The 24549-nt window shown below is 36.6% G+C and overlaps 2 protein-coding genes across 2 annotated transcripts in view; both read right to left on the minus strand.

The window, feature by feature from the left end:
- Positions 1 to 3252: 3252 nt before the first annotated feature.
- Positions 3253 to 24445, minus strand: LOC120279158 (Golgi SNAP receptor complex member 1-1). Its single transcript, XM_039286022.1, has 6 exons — positions 24404 to 24445; positions 7392 to 7480; positions 5346 to 5573; positions 4933 to 5097; positions 3623 to 3736; positions 3253 to 3536 (listed from the first exon to the last, which is right to left on the minus strand). Exons 2-6 carry the CDS (start codon positions 7431 to 7433, stop codon positions 3423 to 3425), a joined length of 663 nt encoding a protein of 220 aa, XP_039141956.1. The 5' UTR covers positions 7434 to 7480; positions 24404 to 24445; the 3' UTR covers positions 3253 to 3422.
- LOC120279159 overlaps positions 8119 to 24549 on the minus strand; it is a 33285-nt gene continuing 16854 nt past the window's right edge. The window contains exons 3-7 of the mRNA XM_039286024.1: positions 24331 to 24382; positions 21706 to 22104; positions 16956 to 17689; positions 8822 to 9089; positions 8119 to 8637 (exon numbers count right to left, since the gene is read on the minus strand). Coding sequence (XP_039141958.1) covers positions 8515 to 8637; positions 8822 to 9089; positions 16956 to 17134 — 570 coding nt within the window. The 5' untranslated portion in view covers positions 17135 to 17689; positions 21706 to 22104; positions 24331 to 24382 and the 3' untranslated portion in view covers positions 8119 to 8514. The remainder of the gene's footprint in view (positions 8638 to 8821; positions 9090 to 16955; positions 17690 to 21705; positions 22105 to 24330; positions 24383 to 24549) is intronic.

The following is a 24549-nucleotide window of genomic DNA, read 5'->3' on the forward strand; positions in this document are numbered from 1 at the left end:
CCTACCATGAAGAAAAAAATGTTCACAGTATTATGTGATAATTATCAAAAAGTGACAGACTGAATAAGAATTTATAGAAAATATGGTAGGAGCAAAAGGACTTAGATATGCAAGGATAAATGGCTAAAACACTAAGCTACTAGTTTTCATAGAATCTCTTGACTAGTTGCTCCCCAGCAACGGTGCCAAAAACTTGATAGATGGTGTGTATGTGTGTAAGTAAGGTTAAGTCTGTAAATACACAAATGCACAGGTCATCAATTAATACTTCGTTGGTGAGCATGAAGGTCATATTCCTTAGGGAATTGTGAGAGGCACCTATTACTTCCTTTTCGCATAATCAATAGCCTTAATATCTACGGTGTTTCCAAACTTTACTTTTATAATTCAATTAATGAAATACAATTGAGGATCTTTAAGTGCAATTGGAAGGAGTGGGTAATTGCATGAGAATTTACTTAACAATTATTTATAATCTGAGTTGAGTTATGATTATTATGTCATAGTATTGGAAAGGGGGAATTTAGAGCCCTACTGGTCCCAATCTCTTGGCAACCAAGTCTGAAATACTAGGAACTAGGATGGAATCTCTTTGTACCCTAGTCTCCTATGTCTTATGTTTGCCTTAAGATCAAGAATTCTAATAAAAGGACTAAATCAAACCCTAATCCAAAGATCTTGGAATATCTAATGTCTTAGTGCATGCATAGGTCTAACAAAGCATGTGTGTTCTATTACATGGGCATCTCTTCCTCACACATCAACAAAATACCATTAACAAACATGCAATTAATCACAATTAACTAGAAAGAGTAATCTATTGCCAAAGAAAGTTCATAAGTAAAGTTGAAGTATGTAGACATATAATTCCCTTCGAATTTGGGGTCCTATGGATCGAGAATAAAGATATAAATAATGATAGATCCATTAAAACAAAGAATAAAGAATTCCCAAACTAACTCCCTCCAAAGAGATCATCGATGAGTTGAGATTGAGGAAGATCCCAAGATCATCAAGACAGAGTCAAATCTTTTCGGGCGGCCTCCACTATTGATTCATATTGGCTTCCTGTCACGCCCCTTGCGTGTGACCCGCAAGTGCACGGGTTTGTCGAAGTAATAATACCCCGGTGAGTAGGTAGTCGAATCCACAGGAAATAGTGATCAGAAACACAAAGATTACTACTTAACTATAGTGAAGATAAATCGATAGTAGTGTGAACAAAATCAATATGCAAAGAAATAAAGAAAGTGAGAACGAGAGGCACAATAAAATAAGAGGAAAAACAATCAATAGAAATTGGGCCACCCAGACATTGCTCCCCCTAGGACTATTGCTTCAAGTTAGAGACCAACTATTAAGCTCCTGACTGATTCTTAATGAGTCGTGGAAATCCTATAATACACAGTCCCAAAACTAAGGTCAACCATGACTAACTCTACACTATACCTCGGCGGAGAAATCACTCAGTATAACCACTATAGTGCATGGTTACAAGAAGCTCTATGGATTCCAAGTGATAAACCATATTCCCTAATATAGGTCTAACCCTTTGAGACAGGTGAAAGACCCCTAGTCACACTTAAGCCCCAGCACTAAGGATTACTTCAATACTTCACTTTGTTGCTTGAGCAACTAAGCCCAAGTGGAGTTTATCTCTTAGCACTTCACTCTATTGTGACCGCAAAGAACCTTTGGAACACAGAGGTAGGATAAATCACACCGAAGGGAAAAGGGGATGTTCCACTACCTCTCGACTCACCCCCTCTACCCTCTCCAATCTTGCTTTATCTAACCCTCATGGTGTGTCACTCACTCACACAAGGATTACCAATGTAGACTCTTAACCCTAGTGTCACTCTAAGGGAGAAATCATTCAACAAGCATTTAAGATTAGAACTCAATTTAAGACATCGATTAAAGAAACATAATAAAAGGTCAATGAAACAATAACATCCCTAGGGTTTACAAGTCCAGAAGTACCCTCTAGGGGTTTAGCTCTCCATGAGCAAGATACAATCAATAATGAAATCGAAAATAAAAACATGCAATCTATAAGTAAAACCCCCTCGGTATTCATGTCGATGGTCTTATGGAGTAGCCTAGTTCTCTTCAAGGTTCCCTTGTCAAGCCTAGGGCACACCTAGCAGGATCGGTGATGATGAAAGCTCCCCCAATAACTCTCTTCAAAGGAACACTCTATCGAGGCTATAGAACCACTCCAAAAAAACCTTGCCAAAGCCCCTCTAAACCCTAGCCGTAAGCCTCTCAAAGTTGGGGAAAAGATGGAGAAAAAGATGGAAGAAGGATTCTCAAATCGGGTTGAATCGCGGCCTAATATATGGCTAGAATCGGGAATCCACAAGGGCGTGTGGAATTTCCATACTCCCATATGAATCTGCAGAACTTGGTTTTTCAACGGCCTGTGAACAGTAACTACTACATTAAATTTCTATATTGATTTGCTCACTAGACTTTGCTACAATACACCGCTCAAAAACACTCTGAATCCACACTTTTCATCGAGGGCAACATAAGCGGGTACACATCTGTCCGTAGATCGTGTCGCTTCTTCAATAAGGGATAATATTAGCTGAAGATCTTGATAGCATTGCACAAGTCAAGAATATACGTAAATGTGAGCGCCTTTTATGGCCATATTGCCCTTAAAAACCTCTACTCGGAAAGCCTCCTAGAAACCACACAATGAGTGAATGGTGGAGATGAAGAAAATGATCATACATAAAATGAACCTAAAGAATACAGTATATCGGACAGATCTGTTGTGAAGCAGTGATCTCACAATCACCGATGTCCATCAGCATCAGATTGAAACTCCTACCAAATTTAAAGAGGTAGCACTGAAGATCTTCCAGCCAATCATGAGGCTAACATTTTATAGCTCAATCCCAAAAATAAATCCTAGGGGAATGTTTTTACCGGTTGGAATGATTCTACAAGAACTTCTATGACCTACATCATTATTGCACAAATTCATAGAAGATCTGAAGAAGGGAGAGCAGCATAATACGATAACACCTAGATACCCTGGCTCCCAACATGATAATCAGAGTAATAAATATAAAGACCAAATTCTCTGCAGTCTGCAGGCCATACAAGTAATAAGCAAGATACATTCAATTTGATACTCACATTAGTAAGATTAAGAGAAAACATAGTATAAACCAACAAACCACAAATAGCTTCAAACAATACCAGGAAACGTATATTACATAATATGTATAACACGAATCACCAAAAATAGATTAGGATATGCATCATAAAAAAAAAATAAATAAAATGACAAATCTCTTTGAAGCAAAAAAATAACATAAGCAACATAATGTTCATATAACAAGAGCACCTTGAGTTACACAAACTTATAGGACGCAGTAGCTCAAAGCTTCACCTCAAACCATGGCTCACTTTGACAACCAGTAAATCAGAATAAGAAATGTACAAACTGATGCAACAAGGGAAAGAATAATAGTGTCCATGGATTTTTTCCTTCTGATTGATGAGAGAATATGATTTACCTGCACATTTATATTACACATATGGTCATCAGTTATACCAGGTCAGAGAAGCAATATGCAACATTAAATTGATTATTTTTGCATACTGTTGGAAGACGGCTGCTGACATTGGTTATCTTTGAGCTAATACCACCAAATGTAGAGCGCTGAAGAACAAGTGCACCTAATGTGGCTTGGGCATGAGAGATCACACTATCAATCTGAAGTACCCGAAGATGCAACAATGTTAACTCCAACATATAGAGATTATTTAAACAGGAAATAAATGACAGCAAATATACAATAAAAGCATGAGAATGAGAGCTCTACCCCATTCACTTGATTGACCACAAAAAATTTGTTGTAAAAATTAAACGAAAATAAGATATTTCCATATAAATGAGATTAACTACAGACAAGAAAAATCAAAAACTTTTCAACTCTTTGATCACTTTGCATTATTTGATTTTAGTTACTGTCAACTGTTATGCACCCCAGACCACCTGCAGCTGAAATCTAGAAAGAGGTAATTACCTCAACAAGAACCTCGTAATGGTTAGTTTAACAACTATGTTGGAATCTTCACATAGTTTACAATCTTTGTACATAGACAAGAATTGAGCTCATAATTACTGGAGCTCCTAATATTGTTGAGTCATACCAAAGTCTCTCTAATCATCAGTCTGTTTTTGTATTTTTTTGAAATGGTTATCATGGCTTTTGAAGTTAGCCAAACAGTTTCATCTATTAAGATGCACAAGAAAAACAGAATGGGCATTTCTTCACAAGAATATTGCACAGATGAAAAATATTTTAGTTAGGTTTAAAACATACTAGAAATTGGAGACAAAATCAAGTGCACACATGCTGATGAAACTTATAGGTCACAGTGAAAGTAAAATGACTAAGATAGCCAAGTTATACAATTACCAAAGAAGAGCTTTTAAAGAAATCCAGATAGATCATCAAAAAAATTTTAATATATGACTAATGAGATCTAGCATGTTTGGAATTTCTCCCAATCAATTATTGACCAACTTAAATTGTCACAACGAAGGAAGAAGAAAGAGAACAGGTGAACTTTAAGTCTCCTCACTATAAATGAATATACAGTTCAAGCAGTTAGAAAAAGAAGAAGAAGAAAAAAATTACATGCAAAAGCATGGCATGTAAACTTTAAATCTCGTCACTATAAATGAATGTACAGTTCAAACGGTTTTCTGAACAAATAGTGCACTATATAACACAGATAACGCTCCCATAGCTCAACTTCAGGATCAAAAACATGTCAGTGGAATGGCAGAGGCATTAACTTTTCATTCATGTTTCATCAGCTCTCAAAATAATAAGAAAAATATCTATAGATAAACAAGTTCTAGCCAATTTCATAACTTCTCAGTGACATATTCAACCTTACCTGTCCTGAACTTCTGCTAAGAGCTGCTTGCTCTTTCAGAAGAGCTTGTTCAACAGAGCCACCACCCTCTTCCAAATCCAACCCTGCTTTGTCAAAATCTCTAAAATCCAGGAGTGATGCATGTTCTTGCTTAGCTCTGAGACTAGAGCGAAGTCTTTTAAACTCCTACAGAATAGTTATAAGAAAGAATAGGTCAATTAGCACCTGTGTAGATGCAGCCATCTGCTTCTGATCAACCTTGCCAACTACCAAGGCCAAGATCTGAATTCCAACATTGGATAAGTTTGTCAAATGAAAAATCTCACGGCATGTCATGTGGTAGAGTCATATTCATCAATAGGGGTACATTGTTCAAGAGAGAGATCAGCTGCGGAAATTTAATGCAAGTCTAAGAGATCAAAAAACATTTTTACCTGAGAGAGGTCCTGCAAAATTTCTCTATGTCGATTCAATGTATGGGAAAGTATTTCTGAACCTCCAGATGATACCCATGATTGCATTTGTGAATTTACTTGCTGAAGCTGTTTTAGTAACCTTTCTATAACAGATTCAATGTCATTCTCTGAACCGTCAGGTTTGTTAGAAACAAATCTCCGATAAGTGTTTAATTGTTCATCTAGCTGCCCTTCAAGTTTCCTTGCCTGGATAGAAAAAAAGAAGAAAAAGTTAATGTTAACCATAAACAGAGGACATTTTTCCTAGAATGCAAATCACTTTTAGTGTGCAGCTCATATCTCAGTTATAATCCTCAAAAGACCATCATCTTATAGTACACACTGTAAACTACGGGTATTTAATCCAGTCAAAAGGCAAATAGCACATGCTAAACTTGAAAAGTTTATTATCAAATATAGTTGTTACATTGTGGCAAATTACCACACACACACACACACAGATGGTGAATGCAAACAGAGTATTAACAAAATGATACAGAAAATATAATACCATAATTTATAGCTTGCTAAAAAAATCAAAAGAGCTAAATAAATTGCTAAAACAGCTTATAAGCTTTCTAACCAAACCTGTATAAAAGACAAATATGATGAAATTTGCAAAATAATAGAATTAAAGAAAGACATATTCAATAAACACCAAGGAAAGAAATGTTTGTCACTACCTACTAACAATGTAAACCTCTAATTCACTTGACCTGACATGCAGCAATGATAAATGTGCCGCACACTCCAAAAGATCACCACTTCTAATGATGAGAATCATCAAAACTTTATTGCTTATCTCACATTCCCATGTGGGTCATCTCTTTACACCATTAATTTTCATCCCACCATGCACCAACAATCTCATCACAAGCTATCAAGAGACTTCATTGCGAGAATAAAGAATCAACAAAGCAATTCTCAATCACTGAATTTGACGTGAGCTTCCTCAGCACACAAATGCAAGTTAAACAGCTAAATTTGCAAAATCAAAAATTTAAGGACTAAGGCCAAGAAAAAGAAGATTTAGAAATGTTGCCACTTGCTCCACCAAAGTAAAACAACTACTTCCACTTATCTTGACATGTGACAAGGAAGAGCACAGCCATTTCCAAAACAAGCCCATATCCTTAATAAGAATCTGACATTTTCTTTTTTTCTAAATCTAAAATTCCATATGGGTCATCTGACTCATCTCTATCTAAGAATAATTCTCACCCCAAAAAGAACTGCCAAACACAGCCATTCATGACAAGACAAGCCATAAAAAGATTTCCTTGTGGCAAATACAAGTCAAACAAGCAGTTCCCATTCACCAAATTTAATGTAAGACAGAGGAAAATGCATGTTAAACGGGTCACTCACATAAAATCCAGATTAATGTCATATCTATCAAAATTAAGTATTCCAATCTGGACACAATACCAAATATGAAGGATCTTTTTGCCTACAAACTCAGCTACAAACCACTTCTCCATTTGAAAGCCAGGAACACCGAGTCACTTTGCACACACTCAACAGGCAGATAACATCAAAGGCAGATTCAAAGCGGACACAAGAAGGTACTGGTCAAGTCCCAAACAGGAACTTTGTTAATGCCCTCAAAATCGACTGCTTTATTAGGACAGTTTGCTGATTCACAAGAACCCTATTTCAACAGCATTGTTTAAGCAGTTATATTGAAGCATTCACGTCATTCAACGCAAAGTATCGTTCCTGAATTACTGGCTATTAAGGACCTACAAATTCGCCAAAAACATAAATTTTCTATTGCTAGAGAAACAAAACCAAATTCTCTAGGGTTTCAACAGAACGCCCTGAATTAAAACCAATCAGATCAAATCCAAATAAATTCACAGAAAATCGAACAAAATACACAGTAAGACGGATCAAAACACAAAAAATAACAAAATTCCCTCAAATGACACCAATCCACAAGAAAAAAACCGTAAAAAATTGAAAAAAAAAATACAGACAAATAAAGCGAAATTCAAATCAAGACAAAAGAAAGGATCAATGGACCTGCTTACGGAGCGAATCCCAGGAGGCGACCTGCATTTCCATGGCTCGTCGTCTCTCAATCTCTCTCTCTCGGGGTCGTTCACGGCGATCTCAAGAGATTTCGGTGGGCAAACGAAGGTTGTTGCTTGCTTCGTAGTTCGGACATCGTGGTCGTCGGTGGGTTCAGTGGACCAGTCATCAAGTCGGTTGAACCGGCCGGTTTATATGAACCGGACACGTGGCCGGTTTGGTTCGATTTTCTTGGAAATTTTACATATTGCCCCTTGTAAAATCTAAAAATCTATTAACAACAACACCTTTTGGCTTTTTAAAAAGTTTTTACCTGCCACCTTAGAAAATATTCAACCTTCCTGTTATTATAGATTTTAATAAAACAATGTTTAAAAATGTTTAAATCTCTGAAATCTTTTGATTTTGCATGAAATTCTTTACCTTATGTATATTTAAAAAAAAATTAATCATTATTGTAAAACCACAATGACATCAGTACATGAAATATTGTAATTTTTATCATAATTATATATAAACAATTCATTAACAGCGGGCATTCATAAAACATCCGCAGTTGACAAAATGGTGGTGATAGAGTGAGACAAACACAACTAGGTATGTGTACGGTAACAGTAACAAAATCTTTTTACTTGCTCTCCAAACAGGTAATGAAAGCTTAGCACTATTTATAGTAAGTAGAAGTTATTAAAAGCACAGTAGAAAAGCACTGTTACTAGCATTGTTAAAAAATTTCATTGAATTAAATTATACGAACATTCATAGAAGGTGCGGCCTCATATATATATATATTACACTTATCATGAGTCCTCTAAAGCTACAAATGTTTTAGATAGCACATAATTTGCTCAAACAGAAATGTGATAGATGAGTCTCAAGTCTCCATCCAATCTTTGCTTGAAACACTGCACAACACTACAAAAGCACATTCCCAGACTCCTCAGGAAAACAACCCAAGAAGTAGCTTCTGGTTAATTTAACCTGGCTCAAACTTTGATGGGTGTTTGTTCTGTGACCATTTTGCAGTATAAAAGAATGCCATGGAGAACTCATATAGGAACAAAAATGGTGCGGCAATTGGCGAGCCGCATTTGCGTTTGAATCACCGAAGAACTTATTGGACGGTGGCCTTTGCTGCAGGTTCCTTGTCAGGCTCAGCAGCATGCAACTCCGATGATGAAATGTTTGAATTTTGATTGTAAAGTGATGGATTGATTGCTGCTGATGATGAGGCAATCTGGAATTCCACAAGCATGCAAGAATATCATCAGATAAGTACTAACTCATTGCATTGATTCTTTATTCGTCGTTTAAGTCAAGATATTTACAAAGAAACCAAGGAATTAGAAACAAACACGAAGAAATGTTTCATGAACTTATGCAAAGGAATATCAAAATGGATGGGAAGAGAAGGAACTTACTTTAAAGGTTGATAGGCTAACAGTTTCAGGGTTGTTTAGTTGCTCCAACTGCTTCTTTCCTCGCCGCATCAAGTATTCGATGTAGAGGAAATTCTTCCTATCAATATTCTTCGCTTTCTCATGGAACTCACTTGAAATGATCGACTGAATTCTGTTGCGCTCTTCTGGGGGTTTCTTTCGTGCTGCCCGAAGGAAATCTCTATATAAACATAAAACTTGCTTTTGCATGCCTGACAGCTTTGAGCGGGAAGCCATATCATTCTTAAACCTAATCATGATTTGAATGGAATCTCGACTTAGATATGCATGAACAACAAAGAAATCAAAAAACGTAATTTCTGAAAGCTTTACAGTTTCTTATCATGGAATATGTGAAACACACCATGATTCAGGTAAGGTAACAAGTGAGAGCAAATAAGATACTAGTCAATATGCACCAGTATGAAGCATAATTAAGGAAAAAAAAAACAAAGCATTATGTGTCAACACAAAGCAGTTGGAAGTTTCAGAAAACAAGGCACAAGCAAAGGTTTTCTTGATACATTCTACATGTAGAGATAACAAGACACACCATGATTCAGGTAAGGTAACAAGTGAGAGCAAATAAGATACTAGTCAATATGCACCAGTATGAAGCATAATTAAGGAAAAAAAAAACAAAGCATTATGTGTCAACACAAAGCAGTTGGAAGTTTCAGAAAACAAGGCACAAGCAAAGGTTTTCTTGATACATTCTACATGTAGAGATAACAAGACAAATTGCGAATGTGGAATCCGGAGTACCATTATTAAATTAGGCTTATGCTTGTCGTGATTCCCGAAGGACCTTAATAACTCTCTACTGCTAACCACCTCTCCACACAAACAAAAAAGCCATTCACCCAAGAAAAAAGACTTACTGTAATGAAATAGGGACTACATATTCTAGAGCAACACAAGGATAGGAAAGTCACACCGGAAGAAGACCATAAAACCTCAAGGAAGCAAATATGGGAAGACCATAAACCCTAAGGTTTGATGTTTTACAAGGATCAACATTTTTTGATTCAGAAGAATTCATACTCAACACCTCTGTTTAAGTAGTTAATGTGAAAAAATTAGGTAATTTAGTGTAGCGGATTGTTCCTGAATTACTGACTTGCATTGAAGACCAACAAAATGGTGGGCATGTATAACTTCTTAATTGCTTTAGTAAGATGGAATAGCATAGCCAATATGGGACGAAAAACAGAGATAAGCTAAGCCGGCTTCTTTGGGGTTTCAATGGAAAGTCATGAACTCAAACCAATCAGATCATCCCCATTTGAGATTAAGACAATCAGATGAAATACAGAGACATATGGATCAAACCTCAAGAATTTAAAATCTTCTCAAACTGCATCAATTTACCCTAAAATAACACCAGCAAAATTGTAACTCTCCCCAAAACTGTCAACTCAACATATAATAAATATATATATATATATATATAATGAATTTTCATGGCCATGGCTGAGAACTTGCTAAAACTACTAATTACATTAATCATAAAGTTCAAGAAAGAAATATGAAAGACAGTCACAACAAGATTACATAATGGAAATTTTAAACACTGTACTGTATTAAATAAACATGAAAACACAGGCTTAACATCTACGACTCAGAAGAAGGAGAACATGAATGTAGGCCAAAAAGAATGAGCAGGAGAAACACATCTACTTAGTAGTCATCAAGTGAAACAAATATCTAATAAAGTTAGACTTTTGAATGGGCTATGAAGCAATGGTAAATCAACTTCATACAGATAGCCCTTAAACAACAAGAAATTAGCTGTGCATAATTTAAAGGTTTCTTAAGAAGGTTATAACAGTATCTCCAATTGTCAATATTTTCTAATGTCCAAAGAATGCTCAACTTACACAATCTGTTCCAATGATTTCGTGGCAACATGATATTATTAAAGATACTAAATAAAATGCAAATTAAGTTAATCAAGAAGCTCAAAGGCAAGGATACAAAACCAAGAAACATGTACACACATGCAAATTGTAAATAGACGCTCACCAGCTTCACATTATCCAAGAGACTCGGACAACTTTGAACAACTGGAAACTCCTTATCCAAAGTGCAACCAAATCTCTCTTGAAGCTGTTGATACTGTCCGTTATGAAGATCTCAACTTGTTATTGTTATCCCCGTGTTGTAGATCTCAACTTGTTATTGTTATCTCTGTGTTGTAGATAACTTCGAAGAAGCTTTACGCTTCAAATCTCCAAACTTGGCGTATCCATATCCGATGAGTTACAGCACATCAGAAAAGGCACCTTTACAGAATGCATTGAGAAAATGAAGTGACCAGCTGATTGTACAAAACACATGAGCCCAACAAGCTAATACGCAAGCAAATGTACTCACAAGAAATTACAGCAAAGCACTCACAAGAAATCCATGCGAAAAATAGATCAACCAAAGATAGGATTTAGGATTTACGTGGTTCACCTCAAAACCTACATCCACAAGTGGAGGCCACGAGAAAATTTCACTATTATTAAGAAGATGAAGCTTACAAGCTTAATCACAATGCTTGGTGACCTACCAACAACTCCACTATCAAGAAGAGGACTTTGCCGATGGCCTTTGAGCATGAACAGGGCACAAGCTCTCTGTCTAAATTCCTTTCTTCAACAGCCTGACAAAATCTCAAGAACAAAACCAAGCTCTCCCTCTAAGAACAAAGCCTGGCTCACTTCTAATGACAAAGGCAAGCACTTTTCTAAGCTCCTTTTTTTCATGACCTAAACTCTAAAAGGTTGGCATGAATAGACAAAGGAATCAAGAAAAGATAAAACATAAAGTAGTGCAGTCACATCTTAGGGCAACTCGGTCTAAAGAAATGCTAGTAAAAAACAAAGAAATTTTCCAAGCCATAGCCATAAGAAATCTTTACTTTGGCTTGAAATTTCTTGAAGTCAAACATTATAGCAATTTTCTCAGAACTAGATCACATCTACTTCATACGCCCCTCAAGGCTATCACTAACTGCAAACACAAAGCAAGTCCAAGCAATGCTTGAACTTGCGAGTAGGGATACGCTTCTATTGGAAATGATAACTTTAATATATCATTAATAGTTCTAGAAAGTTTAAGAGTTGTGATGGAATATGAAAAGATGTGAAATGATAATGAGATGTATTAAATGAATTTATTATTATGGATATTTGTATGGAATGTGAAAAATCATTGTAAAGCCTATATATTGGCTAAATGTTATGTGTTTTGTAAGTGGTTACGAATAGATGAAGATATTTCTATAAAATTATTATTCTGTCTCTTCCTAGTATTAATTTCAGCTAGTATCGCCCACCGCTATTATATTCCCCACAAGTGGTATCAGAGCTCCCAGATTGAAGAAAAACCATAGCTAACAATGCATTGATTTTAAACAATGTTCAACCACCATTATTTGAAGGCCAAAACAATGAGTTTTGGTGTGTAAAGATGCGCACACTGTTTCTCTCATTAGAGGTTGCTGATTTGTTGGAAGTTGGTTTCCAAGAACCTATAAACTCTAGAGGCTTGACTTCACATGAATTGGCAGCTTCGCAAGACAAAAAGGCGATAGATGCTGGTGTTCTTGGCATTATCCCAAGAGCTGTTTTAGCTTCTATCTTTCCCAGAATTATGAGTTCTAAAAAGGCAAAGGAGGCTTGGGAAACTCTAAAGCAAGAATATGAAAGTGATGCAAAAGTAAGAGCTATCAAACTCCAATATCTAAAAAGAGAGTTTAAGAATATGAAGCTGAAAGAAAATGAAAGCTTGAACGAGTTCTGTTCAAAGTTTAAGGAGTTGGTAAATATCATGAAGAGTTGTGGTGATGATATTACTAAACAAAGAGTAATGCAGAGGATGCTAATTAGCCTACCCAGGAAGTTTGATCCTATTGTTTCTCTTATTGAAGTAATTCAAATTCTGCCTGCATTAAGTGTTCAAGATGTGATAAGCTCCTTAAAGATAATTGAGCAGCGCCAATCTCATCACTCACAAACTACTCTAGAAAGTGCACTCCAATCAAAAGTTACCATTCCTTCCAAAAATAATGATAAAAGAGCAACATTTCAAGAGCAAAGAGCTGCAGGATTCTTCAAAGGTGGAAGACATAGACGAGAAGGATGAGACAGAAGTCAGAGAGGAAGAGGAAGAGGTAACTTTGACAGAAGAAATGAAGAGGAAGCAAATCCAAGGCGATGCAACCACCGCACGAAAGTTGATCATGAAGGAAAAGATTGATGGTATAGAGGACACCTATAACGGCCTAGTCGGGCGCCCAGTAGCGGCTCAACACTACCTAGGTGATCTTGGCCGAGAGGAAGAGAGGCAAAAAATATTCTAAGTATGGAACACCAAAATCTGCCTCAGTAGACAGATGTACACGAAAATCTGTGTAACCGAGATATGTGGGGGAAAATTTGCCTTGACCGGGAGATGTGCGAGGAAATCTGCCGTGACAGGGAGATGTGTGGCAAAATATGCCATGGCGGGAAGATGTGCGGCAAAATATGCCATGGCGGGCAGATGTGTGGCAAAACTTGCTTAAGCCAGGTGGGCTAGGCGGGTGTGACTGATAGCGTCGAGAAAATTTGCCGCAATCGAGTGTATTGGGCGGGCATGACCGAGGGCGCCGAGAAAACTTGTCACAACCTAGTGTACCGAGCGGGCGTGACCGAGGGTGCCCAGAAAACTTGCCGCAAACAAGTGGGCCAGGCAGATGTGGCCGAGAAAACCTGCCATAGCCGAGTGGGCAGGCAAGCATGACCAAGAGACATGGGCGCGCGTGTGCAGGCAGGCTACCATGCATGCAAGGCCGAGCGGGCGCGCACGTGGGCTAACTGCCGTGCGCGCGTGACCGGGAAACGTGTGGAGGGATGTCAGCGTGTGGCCAGAGTCGTGGGCGATTGAGGCGAAGATGGTTGCACCGAGCGGTTGCTAAAGTGGTGGAACACTTGGCGGAGGCGGTCAACCAATCTCTCCCACGCATGCATGACCGATGGACTTGCTGATAAACTTTGATTAACTCGAGAAAACTTTGGAGAAAAATGGTGTGTCATTTCTTGGTGGAGAACTCCACTTATATACAAATTACAAATTGAATCTGTTCACATTGTAATTATGGAAAGTGTAATTTACAACACAAAATCTGTTGGTTATAAATGGCTAATTACAATGCCTAATATCCTGCATGCCTAAAATCAGCAATCAATCAAAAATCAGCCAAATCTGCTAATAGACATAAAATCAGCAATCAATCAGAAATCAACCAAATCTGCTAATAGACATAAAATCAGCAATCAATCAGAAATCAGCCAATTTTGCTAACACTTGCGGGGTGGCGTCCAGACATGGCGAGAAAGCTTGATCGAGAGCCAAGGCCGGAATGGTTGCAACAGGCGAGCACTCTGAGCGATTGAACCATGTTCCCACTTGGCAAGGTCGTGGAGCGGTTCTCAATTCATGACACTTAGTGGTCGGTTTTTGGTAACTTCCATGTTCTCTAGGGGACTTAGGCATTAAAAAGGGCCTTAGGCATGCAATTTTGTAATCATCGGAGGGAGATGAAATTGATTAAGTGTAATCAATAAAAGTCTAAGTTTGGGATGCCTTTCTTTGTATGTTTCTTTGTTTGCTTTCGCTTGCCTTGGTGACATTTGTGACGAGGTAAGGCTTGGCTGGTGATGGGCAAGGGCTGGCGTTGCATCATCCTAGTCTTTCAGGAGAAAAAAAAAGGGTAAACCACACAAATAGTCACTCAACTGTAGGGCTATTCCTATTTTGGTCACTGAACTTTAAAAAATTTTATTTGGGTCACTAAACTTTAATTTTGCTTCCAATCAAGTCATTCGGGAGAACGCCGTTAACGGCATCCTGACGTGGCAAGCCATGTCACATGTTTTTGCCACGTCATGGAACTCTAAAATTTATTATTTTGTCTCAACTTTGAAATCCCTCCCCACTTTCCCCTTTCATTTTTCTTTCCCCGACCTAGACACCAACCTTTACTTTCTCTGAAGGCTTCCTAACCAGCAAACCCTAATGGCCGCTAGTAACGAATCCGGCGATCAACGAAATAGTCACCAACAAGATAGCAGGACTGGTAGCCGTGCAAGTGAGGATGTGGAGGTGGGTGTATTTACTTTAGTGTTGTTAAAAAAACTTGAAATGGAAGGAAATTAACTTGATTTTGTGCATGATTTCTCCATTAAATTCAGAATGTTCTTCATCTTATGCACTTCTTTTTTCCCTAGATGTCTGTCTTTGCTTTTGTGGTTGTAATATAAACTTGAAATTGAAGGACATTTTCTCAAGATGGAGAAATTAGTGAATGAAATATTTTCATTCACTAATTAGAGGCTGAAGAAATGATTGTTTCTTATAGATGATCTTTTATAGTTTGTATAATGCTTGTATTTTGTAAATACTCAGCTTTAGTTGGCAGAGAAGAATGAACAAAGAAAAAAAAATCATGGTTTAGAGATTTGTTTTTGGGACCCACTTAAGATGTGTTTAATTTCCTTTGTTTTTTGTTTGGCCAATGGAGATTGAAATGAATGGGAATCTGAGGGTGAGACCAACTTAACTGATTCTCATTTATCAATTGTTGTAGGATTAGATTGGCTAATGAATGAATGAATGAATGAAACATTAGCATCCTTATAATGATCTGAAGAGTTCGTTGCTTATAATGAAACATTAGCATCCTTGTAGGAGTGGGGGCACTAGGACCACCAACCAACCTTGAGACATGAGTTGAGCGGTGAAACATGAGTTCCTAGAACTTGGGTGTGTAGAGAATGGCTTAAAGGGTCATCTAATAATTCACATTATTTAGAGTTAGTTGATATTGTTGTCATGGCCGACATCAGGCTAATATAGATCCATTAAGCTAGGCAAGAAGGAAAGCTTCATGGAAACCTGGATTTTTGGTTTTTTAATGAATTAGTAGAGAAAAAGAAAATAGTTCTTCTGGTTTTACATCAACATATATACAACAGAAGACTTATTCAGGCATTGTATCTTTCGGGCTACTGCAAAATAATTGTTTGAATAACTGGAGTTTTAATAATCCAAATCAAGAGATAGTTAAATATTTGCAACTCTTTTGAAAGGTTTACAATGGAGAAGAAAAACAACAAATAGTTCATTTCATATCAGGCCTTGGAAAAATTAATAGTCCAGGAAATGTCCTTCAATTGAAAAAAATGTTTCAAGTTAGTGACGTGGCTATTCCTATTTTGGTCACTTAACTTTAATAAATTTCTATTTAGGTCACTGAACGTTAGTGACGTGGCAAAAATATGTGACATGGCATGCCACGTCAGGATGCCGTTAACGGCGTTCTCCCGAATGACTTGATTGGAAGCAAAATTAAAGTTTAGTGACCCAAATAGAATTTTTTAAAGTTCAGTGACCAAAATAGGAATAGCCCTATAGTTGAGTGACTATTTGTGTGGTTTACCCAAAAAAAAAACTAAGTCATTGGGGACGGTGACCTGCCCATCGGTAGGATTATGACATCACCCACAGTGCTTTAAATGTAAAAGGTTTGGGCACATGGAGAAAGATTGCAAGATGAAAAACAGGTTAGTTATATGGAAGAGAAAAGGAACCAGAATACACTTTATTCTTCATGGGTCAAGAAAATAAGAAGGCTTGGCATTTGGATAGTGGATGCAGTAATCACCATGACTGGCAACAAAGAAGCTTTAATTGATGTTGACACATCTTATAATTCCTCTATTATCATAGGAAATGGCGAGCTTGTGGAAATTAAAGGAAGAGGTAATGTTGGCATCCAAACTAAGAAAGGCAAGAGACTCATTCATGATGTTTATTATGTACCAAATTTGAAGGCAAACTATTAAGCATTGGACAACTCTTAGAACATGACCATGCACTCCATTTTGAAAAACGTGAGTGCGTAATTTATGATCAACAAAGGCGAGTCATTGCTGCTATGAAGATGCTGCATAATCAGTGTTTTTCTCTCTCCCTTGAACAGTTCAAGGGGTCAGTATTATTACCAAAACAGATGATGAATCATGGCTATGGCATAAGATTGTTAGAATTAATGAATATATTTTCTATATGAATTAAAGATTACCTCTTCCTAGTATTTCTTCTTAAGCAAGTAATCGAAACCACCACTGCAGCCTCCAACAGCTTCGTTAGCATGTCCAACGTGTTCTCCTGACTAGCAATCTTACTGATCCCAACATCACCATGTGAAATATGATCATAAACAAAGTGACACTTGACATCAATGTTGTTTGGTTCATGCATAAAACATTTGATTTTTAGTCAAATGAATGGCACTTGGATTATCACAAAACACTGTCTGCCATAATCAGAGTCTATATAGTCTATATAGCAGGTGACACTGCTTAAGCAATCACTCTGATCATACACTATGCACAAATTCACAGTACCTCTTAAATACTTAAGGATCCACTTCACTGTCTGCCAATGTTTTTCACCAAAAGAAGACATATATCTACTCACTACATTAACTGCATGTAAAATATCTGGTGGGGTGCAAACCATCGCATACATCACACTTCTAACTACATGCAATACTGAATGCAAGTCATTTGTTGATTTTCATCATCAGTTTGTGGAAACAATTATGTTGAGAGCACGAAGTGAGCTAATAATGGAGTGCTCACAAGTTTCATTCGATCCATACCAAAACCCTTAGGAACCATTCCAATGTAGTTCTTTGGCAATAAGCAAAAAATTTCCCACTTTTTCGATCTCTGTCAATCTCCATCCCTAAAATTTGCTTAGCTGCTCTCAAATCCTTCCATCTCAAAATCACCAATTAAATGAGATCGCAACCTGTTGATTTCCAACAAGTTCTTTGTAGCAATTAACATGACATCAACATAGCGCAACAAATAAATGAATGAAACAATCTAAAAGTTTCTTATGATCAACACAAGCATCATAATCACAATTAACATAATCATATGATCAATCATAAAGCTGTCAAATCATTTGTACCATTGCCTTGATGACTGTTTCAATCCATATAAGGACTTTTTTTAATAAGCAAACATGATCTTTCTTGTCATGCACAGTGAACCCCTCTGGCTGATGCATATTAGACCGTTTCCTCCAGCTCACTGTATAGGTTTTAACATCCATCTGCTCAAATTCAAGGTTAAACTTGGCAACCATGGCAAGTAACACACAACTGGAGCTATGCTTCACAACCTAAGAGAAAACTCAATTATAATCAATCCCCTCCTTTTGACCAAAACTTTTAGCAACCAACTGTGCCTTAAATCTTGCTACTTCAACCCCTGGGCCGTTTTCATTTTTCTTGAAAACTCATTTGCAACCAACAATCTTTTGGTTAACTAGCGGTTTAACAAACTCCCAAGTGTGGTTCTTGCATAGAGTGATAGAGATTCCATCTCCTCACTAATAGTAATTGACGACTATGTTAACTCATTACATGTCACATTCTCATTCTAACTTGAAGGTTAAGAACCGAATAACTCTACCATACTGAGTGCATAAGAACCCAAATTAACATCTACATATCTTTGAGGAGGTTTGATCTGCCTCCTCGTTCTACTAGTGGCACTGCTATATTACTGTTATTGAGGTGCAGAATTCCTTCATTTGAACATCCCACCTCAACTTGATCATCTTGGACAGTAGTACCAACATTTGAAATAGAAACACTAAACGTTACCACTTGAAATTCTACCTCAGCACCGTGATCTTTTATGATTGACTTTTTATTTTCCCAGGAACTATTCGTGGATCAAAGTATGCATACCTCATCGAAGGATACATCTCTACCAGTGTAATCAAAAGCGCTAGGCGCCCTTAAGGCACTGAGACTTTTTATTGCCCGAGGCGAAAGACACGCCCGAGCGAAGTAAAACATTAGTTAATAAATAACTAATATATATGTGTGTGTGTGTGATTTTTGGCATAATTAAAGTCAAACAAAGTAAAGCATTAAGTCAAACAACGCATAACAGAAAGTTAAGAAAAATACTTCTTAGACGTCTATAACTACTTAAGATTTTAGAGTGCAAATCTATCTTCATAAGTCATCTAATTCTACAATATCATCATCCCCATCATCTAAGCCAGCTTCAACTCCATCACTAGATTTAGAGTGCAACTTTTGTTGCCTCTTCAATTTTCTCTAATTAATTAGTTAATTCCTTAATTCACTCATTATTTAAAAAAAAATACAGGTTGTACACTTAAATCACCTTGTTTTTCTCCCCTAAATTTATTTCATTCTTTATTTGTAAGTGTCTTTCTAAAATCACCGGTTTTTCTCCCTTAAAATTATTTCATTCTTTATTAGTAAGCGTACCTTTTTTAAAATCTCCTACTTTTCTCCTTTAAATTTATTTCCTTCACTATGAGTAAGTGTGCCTTTTTTAAAATCACCTAGCTTTTCTCCTTTAAATGTATTTCCTTCCTTATGAGTAAGTGTGCCTTTATTAAAATCACCTAGTTTCTCTACCATATTATTTTCTTCCTTATCAATAAGTGTATTTTTTTTTAAAAAAAAATCACCTAGTTTTTCTCCCTTAAATTTATTTCCTTCCTTATAAGTAAGTGTGCTTTTTTTAAAATCCCAATTAACACTAAAAAGCAAAAACCAAGCATGCCTCATTGAAGGCACTTCACCCTGGGGGTGTTAAGGCGCTAGGGCCTCACCTAGGCAAGCGCTTTTCTCGCTTTTAATATGCCCGACTATTAAACATGAATTTGAGTGAACTCAATCAAGACACCATTACCTATACTCTTTCACCCCTTGGCCATATTAAAAAATTATGCATTTCTTTAGCAGCAACTTTAATTTTCCCTCATTAACATAAGTGGGACCACCAACACTCTCAAGCTAGAGTAATCATCATGATAGCCGGACCATACCTCCTCATGAGTCGTTAGCTCAATAGATGTAGCCAATGATTTATTTACTAAATAAAGTCAAACCTCGATAAATTAATAACCGTGATTAAATAATATTTTATCCTAGTCCTGACTTAGGTCAACATGCTAAAGTAAAAAATTCGTTGAATACGTAAGATGATTTTTTTAAAACTCTTTAGGGCCATATAAATTAATAATTCCTCAAATACATAGAAAAGTACCATACAAAATTCATAACATCGAATTATTTTTTTTTAAACTACTTCCATTTATAAATTTTACTCTTTTCTAAGATATGCGTAAAAAGTCATTTGTTTTTTCTTTGTTTGTGAAGTAAATCCAATCTCATCCTTAATTTTTTGCAAAGTACACACTATATTTGGTATATTTTTCTCATGTTGTAGCAAGTAATTTTTTAAGGTTTCCATTGATAAAAAAGCATTTTCAGATAAACATACAGTAAAACACAACTATTATCAAAATCTTGATAATCATCAACTGAGATATCCATTACCCCTTGAATAACCTCTTCATATGTAGGTGATTTCATTATATTGTCATTTTTACTATGATGGTTTAAAAGTTGCTCAACATCCATTGCATGTTTGTATTATAGACTAGAAAAAACTTATTTTGGTCAGTGAATGTCTTCCTCTTCATCAACTAGCTCAAAAATCATTCCTTCTTTTGATCAAATTTTGCAATGTTAAAAACAATTTGCAATAGTTGTCTTCACATTAATGTTCCAAACCGTATTGATAAAATTAATAGCATCCAATATATTAATTTTCATAATTTGTTGCTCCTAATTCATAGTCTTCCAAGATGCTGGAATAAAAATGACATTGATAATAAATCTTAAATGCTCAAATAATTGAAGCATCACATATGATTGGATTTTTTATGTTGAATTTGGAGGCAAAAATATATAATATAAAACTCCCTCTAAATTAATAAATATTCATTTATTGATAAATTAACAATCTCTCTAAAATAGTAAATTTTCTTGTTCTCAAGAGTATTATTTAATAGAGGTTTTACTCTAGTATGCAATATTACTAGCTTCAGCACAAAAATCTTCACTAAGCCCAGCACTTAATCTCATACACTAAGCTCGCTCTAAGAGAGTTCTATAAATTCCGCAAGTCCATTCCGCTACGACGTATACCAAAAGTGTTGTGTATCACTATTCTTCATTTTTGCAAAACTCATCAAATTCACCTGAGTAATGTTTCAGACCATTATATTTTCAGTTTTTGGATTTTTTCCTCTTTTTTCAGTTTGCAATCAAAGCCTTAAGTTGCTTGAAAATGGCAAATGCTTGATATTTACTTTTCAAAAAATGCACCCAGGCTTTTCTTGACTAAACCTCAATAAAAGTCAACAAATAATTATAATCACCCCGCGAGAGAACTAAAGCGAGACCCCAAAGATCAGGATGAAAATAATCAACAGTACCTTTGGTTCGATAAATTCTAGTGCTAAACTTCACCTAAGTTTGCTTGCCAAGCACACAGTACTCACAAATGCCAAACTTACCAATGCACTGTCCACATAATGAACCTTGTTTTCTCAACAATGATAAACCTTTCTCACTATATGGCTAAGCCTCATATGCCATAGCCTAGTGATGTCAAAATCTGGATCAATTGATGATGCCATTAACACGACACCTATTAGAGACCCCTCTCTAAATGTCCACACATCACAATCAAGATAACGGAGAATATTCTCAGTACTCCACCTTCACCGGAATACTGAAAACCTTTTATGTGCAAAGTACACAAAGAAATAAAATTTTCCTTCATGTCATGAATGTGCCTAACTTTTGTCAAGGTTCTAACAATATCATCAAACATCTTAATACAAACTAATCCAATCCCCAAAACTGTACAGGCACAGTAATGAACTAGCACACTTTTCATAAGTAGAAAATAACTCACTTGAGGTACTAATGTGAAATGTAGCAGTTGTATCAAGAATCCATTTCCCACCCACTTGTGAATCGAATACTGATAGAACAGTTTCAATATCACCTGAAGAACGAACAACAACCACATTTGCACCATCCTTGGTCTACTCCTGTGGTGACCCTTTCCGTCTTTCTGCAGACAGTCTTTTCTTATGTGCCCATATTTCTTATAATAATAACACTACACCTTTTTCTTAGACTGTGATAGGAAGATTTTATGACCTGACTTTTGACCACTTGCCTTGGATCTCCCCAGAGCAATTAGAACTTCACCTTGACTACTTTCAGCTGTTTTACTGTTCAATTGATTTCTCAACTCATTTGAACCCAAAGCCGTCTTTATCTCATCAAGAGTAATATCATCATGGCCCTACAACATGTTCTCCACAAAGTTCTCGTAAGAAAGAAGCAAAGAACACAAAACAACAAAAGCTTGGTCCTGATCATCAATTTCAACATCAATTTTACCGAGATATATGATAATAGAATTAATTGAATCCATGTGCTAAGGCAGAGTTGTACGTTCTTCCATTTTGAGGTGTAGAGCCACTGCTTAAGGTAGAGTCATTTAGTCGGTGACTTTGTCATGTACTTGCTTTCCAACCAAAGCCACAACTAAGCGCGGTGGATATATTCATAAAGTCACACAAAACTTTATCTACAAGACAAAATAAAATAGCACTATGTGCTTTTCCCATCAACTCATCTGTTTAGTCATCCGAGAGTGAAACCGATAGTTCAATAAGGGCTTATTAAGGCTTTGGGTAACAGAGATAAACTATCGGTTTCACTCTCGGATGACTAAACAGATGAGTTGATGGGAAAAGCACATAGTGCTATTTTATTTTGTCTTGTAGATAAAGTTTTGTGACTTTATGAATATATCCACCGCGCTTAGTTGTGGCTTTGGTTGGAAAGCAAGTACATGACGAAGTCACCGACTAAACGACTCTACCTTAAGCAGTGGCTCTACACCTCAAAATGAAAGAACGTACAACTCTGCCTTAGCAAACGGATCCCTACACACACACACACAGAGATGGTGAATGCAAACAGAGTATTAACAAAATGATACAGAAAATATAATACCATAATTTATAGCTTGCTAAAAAAATCAAAAGAGCTAAATAAATTGCTAAAACAGCTTATAAGCTTTCTAACCAAACCTGTATAAAAGACAAATATGACGAAATTTGCAAAATAATAGAATTAAAGAAAGACATATTCAATAAACACCAAGGAAAGAAATGTTTGTCACTACCTACTAACAATGTAAACCTCTAATTCACTTGACCTGACATGCAGCAATGATAAATGTGCCGCACACTCCAAAAGATCACCACTTCTAATGATGAGAATCATCAAAACTTTATTGCTTATCTCACATTCCCATGTGGGTCATCTCTTTACACCATTAATTTTCATCCCACCATGCACCAACAATCTCATCACAAGCTATCAAGAGACTTCATTGCGAGAATAAAGAATCAACAAAGCAATTCTCAATCACTGAATTTGACGTGAGCTTCCTCAGCACAAAAATGCAAGTTAACCAGCTAAATTTGCAAAATAAAAAATTTAAGGACTAAGGCCAAGAAAAAGAAGATTTAGAAATGTTGCCACTTGCTCCACCAAAGTAAAACAACTACTTCCACTTATCTTGACATGTGACAAGGAAGAGCACAGCTATTTCCAAAACAAGCCCATATCCTTAATAAGAATCTGACATTTTCTTTTTTTCTAAATCTAAAATTCCATATGGGACATCTCTATCTAAGAATAATTCTCACCCCAAAAAGAACTGCCAAACACAGCCTTTCATGACAAGACAAGCCTTAAAAAGATTTCCTTGTGGCAAATACAAGTCAAACAAGCAGTTCCCATTCACCAAATTTAATGTAAGACAGAGGAAAATGCATGTTAAACGGGTCACTCACATAAAATCCAGATTAATGTCATATCTATCAAAATTTAGTATTCCAATCTGGACACAATACCAAATATGAAGGATCTTTTTGCCTACAAACTCAGCTACAAACCACTTCTCCATTTGAAAGCCAGGAACACCGAGTCACTTTGCACACACTCAACAGGCAGATAACATCAAAGGCAGATTCAAAGCGGACACAAGAAGGTACTGGTCAAGTCCCGAACAGGAACTTTGTTAATGCCCTCAAAATCGACTGCTTTATTAGGACAGTTTGCTGATTCACAAAAACCCTATTTCAACAGCATTGTTTAAGCAGTTATATTGAAGCATTCACGTCATTCAACGCAAAGTATCGTTCCTGAATTACTGGCTATTAAGGACCTACAAATTCGCCAAAAACATAAATTTTCTATTGCTAGAGAAACAAAACCAAATTCTCTAGGGTTTCAACAGAACGCCCTGAATTAAAACCAATCAGATCAAATCCAAATAAATTCACAGAAAATCAAACAAAATACACAGTAAGACGGATCAAAACACAAAAAAATAACAAAATTCCCTCAAATGACATCAATCCACAAGAAAAAAACCGTAAAAAATTGGAAAAAAAAAATACAGACAAATAAAGCGAAATTCAAATCAAGACAAAAGAAAGGATCAATGGACCTGCTTACGGAGCGAATCCCAGGAGGCGACCTGCATTTCCATGGCTCGTCGTCTCGGGGTCGTTCGCGGCGATCTCAAGAGATTTCGGTGGGCAAACGAAGGTTGTTGCTTGCTTCGTAGTTCGGACATCGTGGTCGTCGGTGGGTTCAGTGGACCAGTCATCAAGTCGGTTGAACCGGCCGGTCTATATGAACCGGACACGTGGCCGGTTTGGTTCGA

This window comes from Dioscorea cayenensis, chromosome 16, assembly GCF_009730915.1.
Source record: "Dioscorea cayenensis subsp. rotundata cultivar TDr96_F1 chromosome 16, TDr96_F1_v2_PseudoChromosome.rev07_lg8_w22 25.fasta, whole genome shotgun sequence".
Taxonomy (NCBI): Eukaryota; Viridiplantae; Streptophyta; class Magnoliopsida; order Dioscoreales; family Dioscoreaceae; genus Dioscorea; species Dioscorea cayenensis.

What these genes read in the sequence shown, in the direction of transcription:
- LOC120279158 (XM_039286022.1), bottom strand. Translation starts at nt 7,433, where the DNA reads ATGGAAATGCAGGTCGCCTCCTGGGATTCGCTCCGTAAGCAG. An exon ending in TTAGCAGAAGTTCAGGACAG is followed by an intron (nt 3,737 to 4,932) that starts GTAAGGTTGAAT and finishes CGGGTACTTCAG; the next exon opens with ATTGATAGTGTGATCTCTCA. An exon ending in TCAGCAGCCGTCTTCCAACA is followed by an intron (nt 3,537 to 3,622) that starts GTATGCAAAAAT and finishes ATAAATGTGCAG; the next exon opens with GTAAATCATATTCTCTCATC.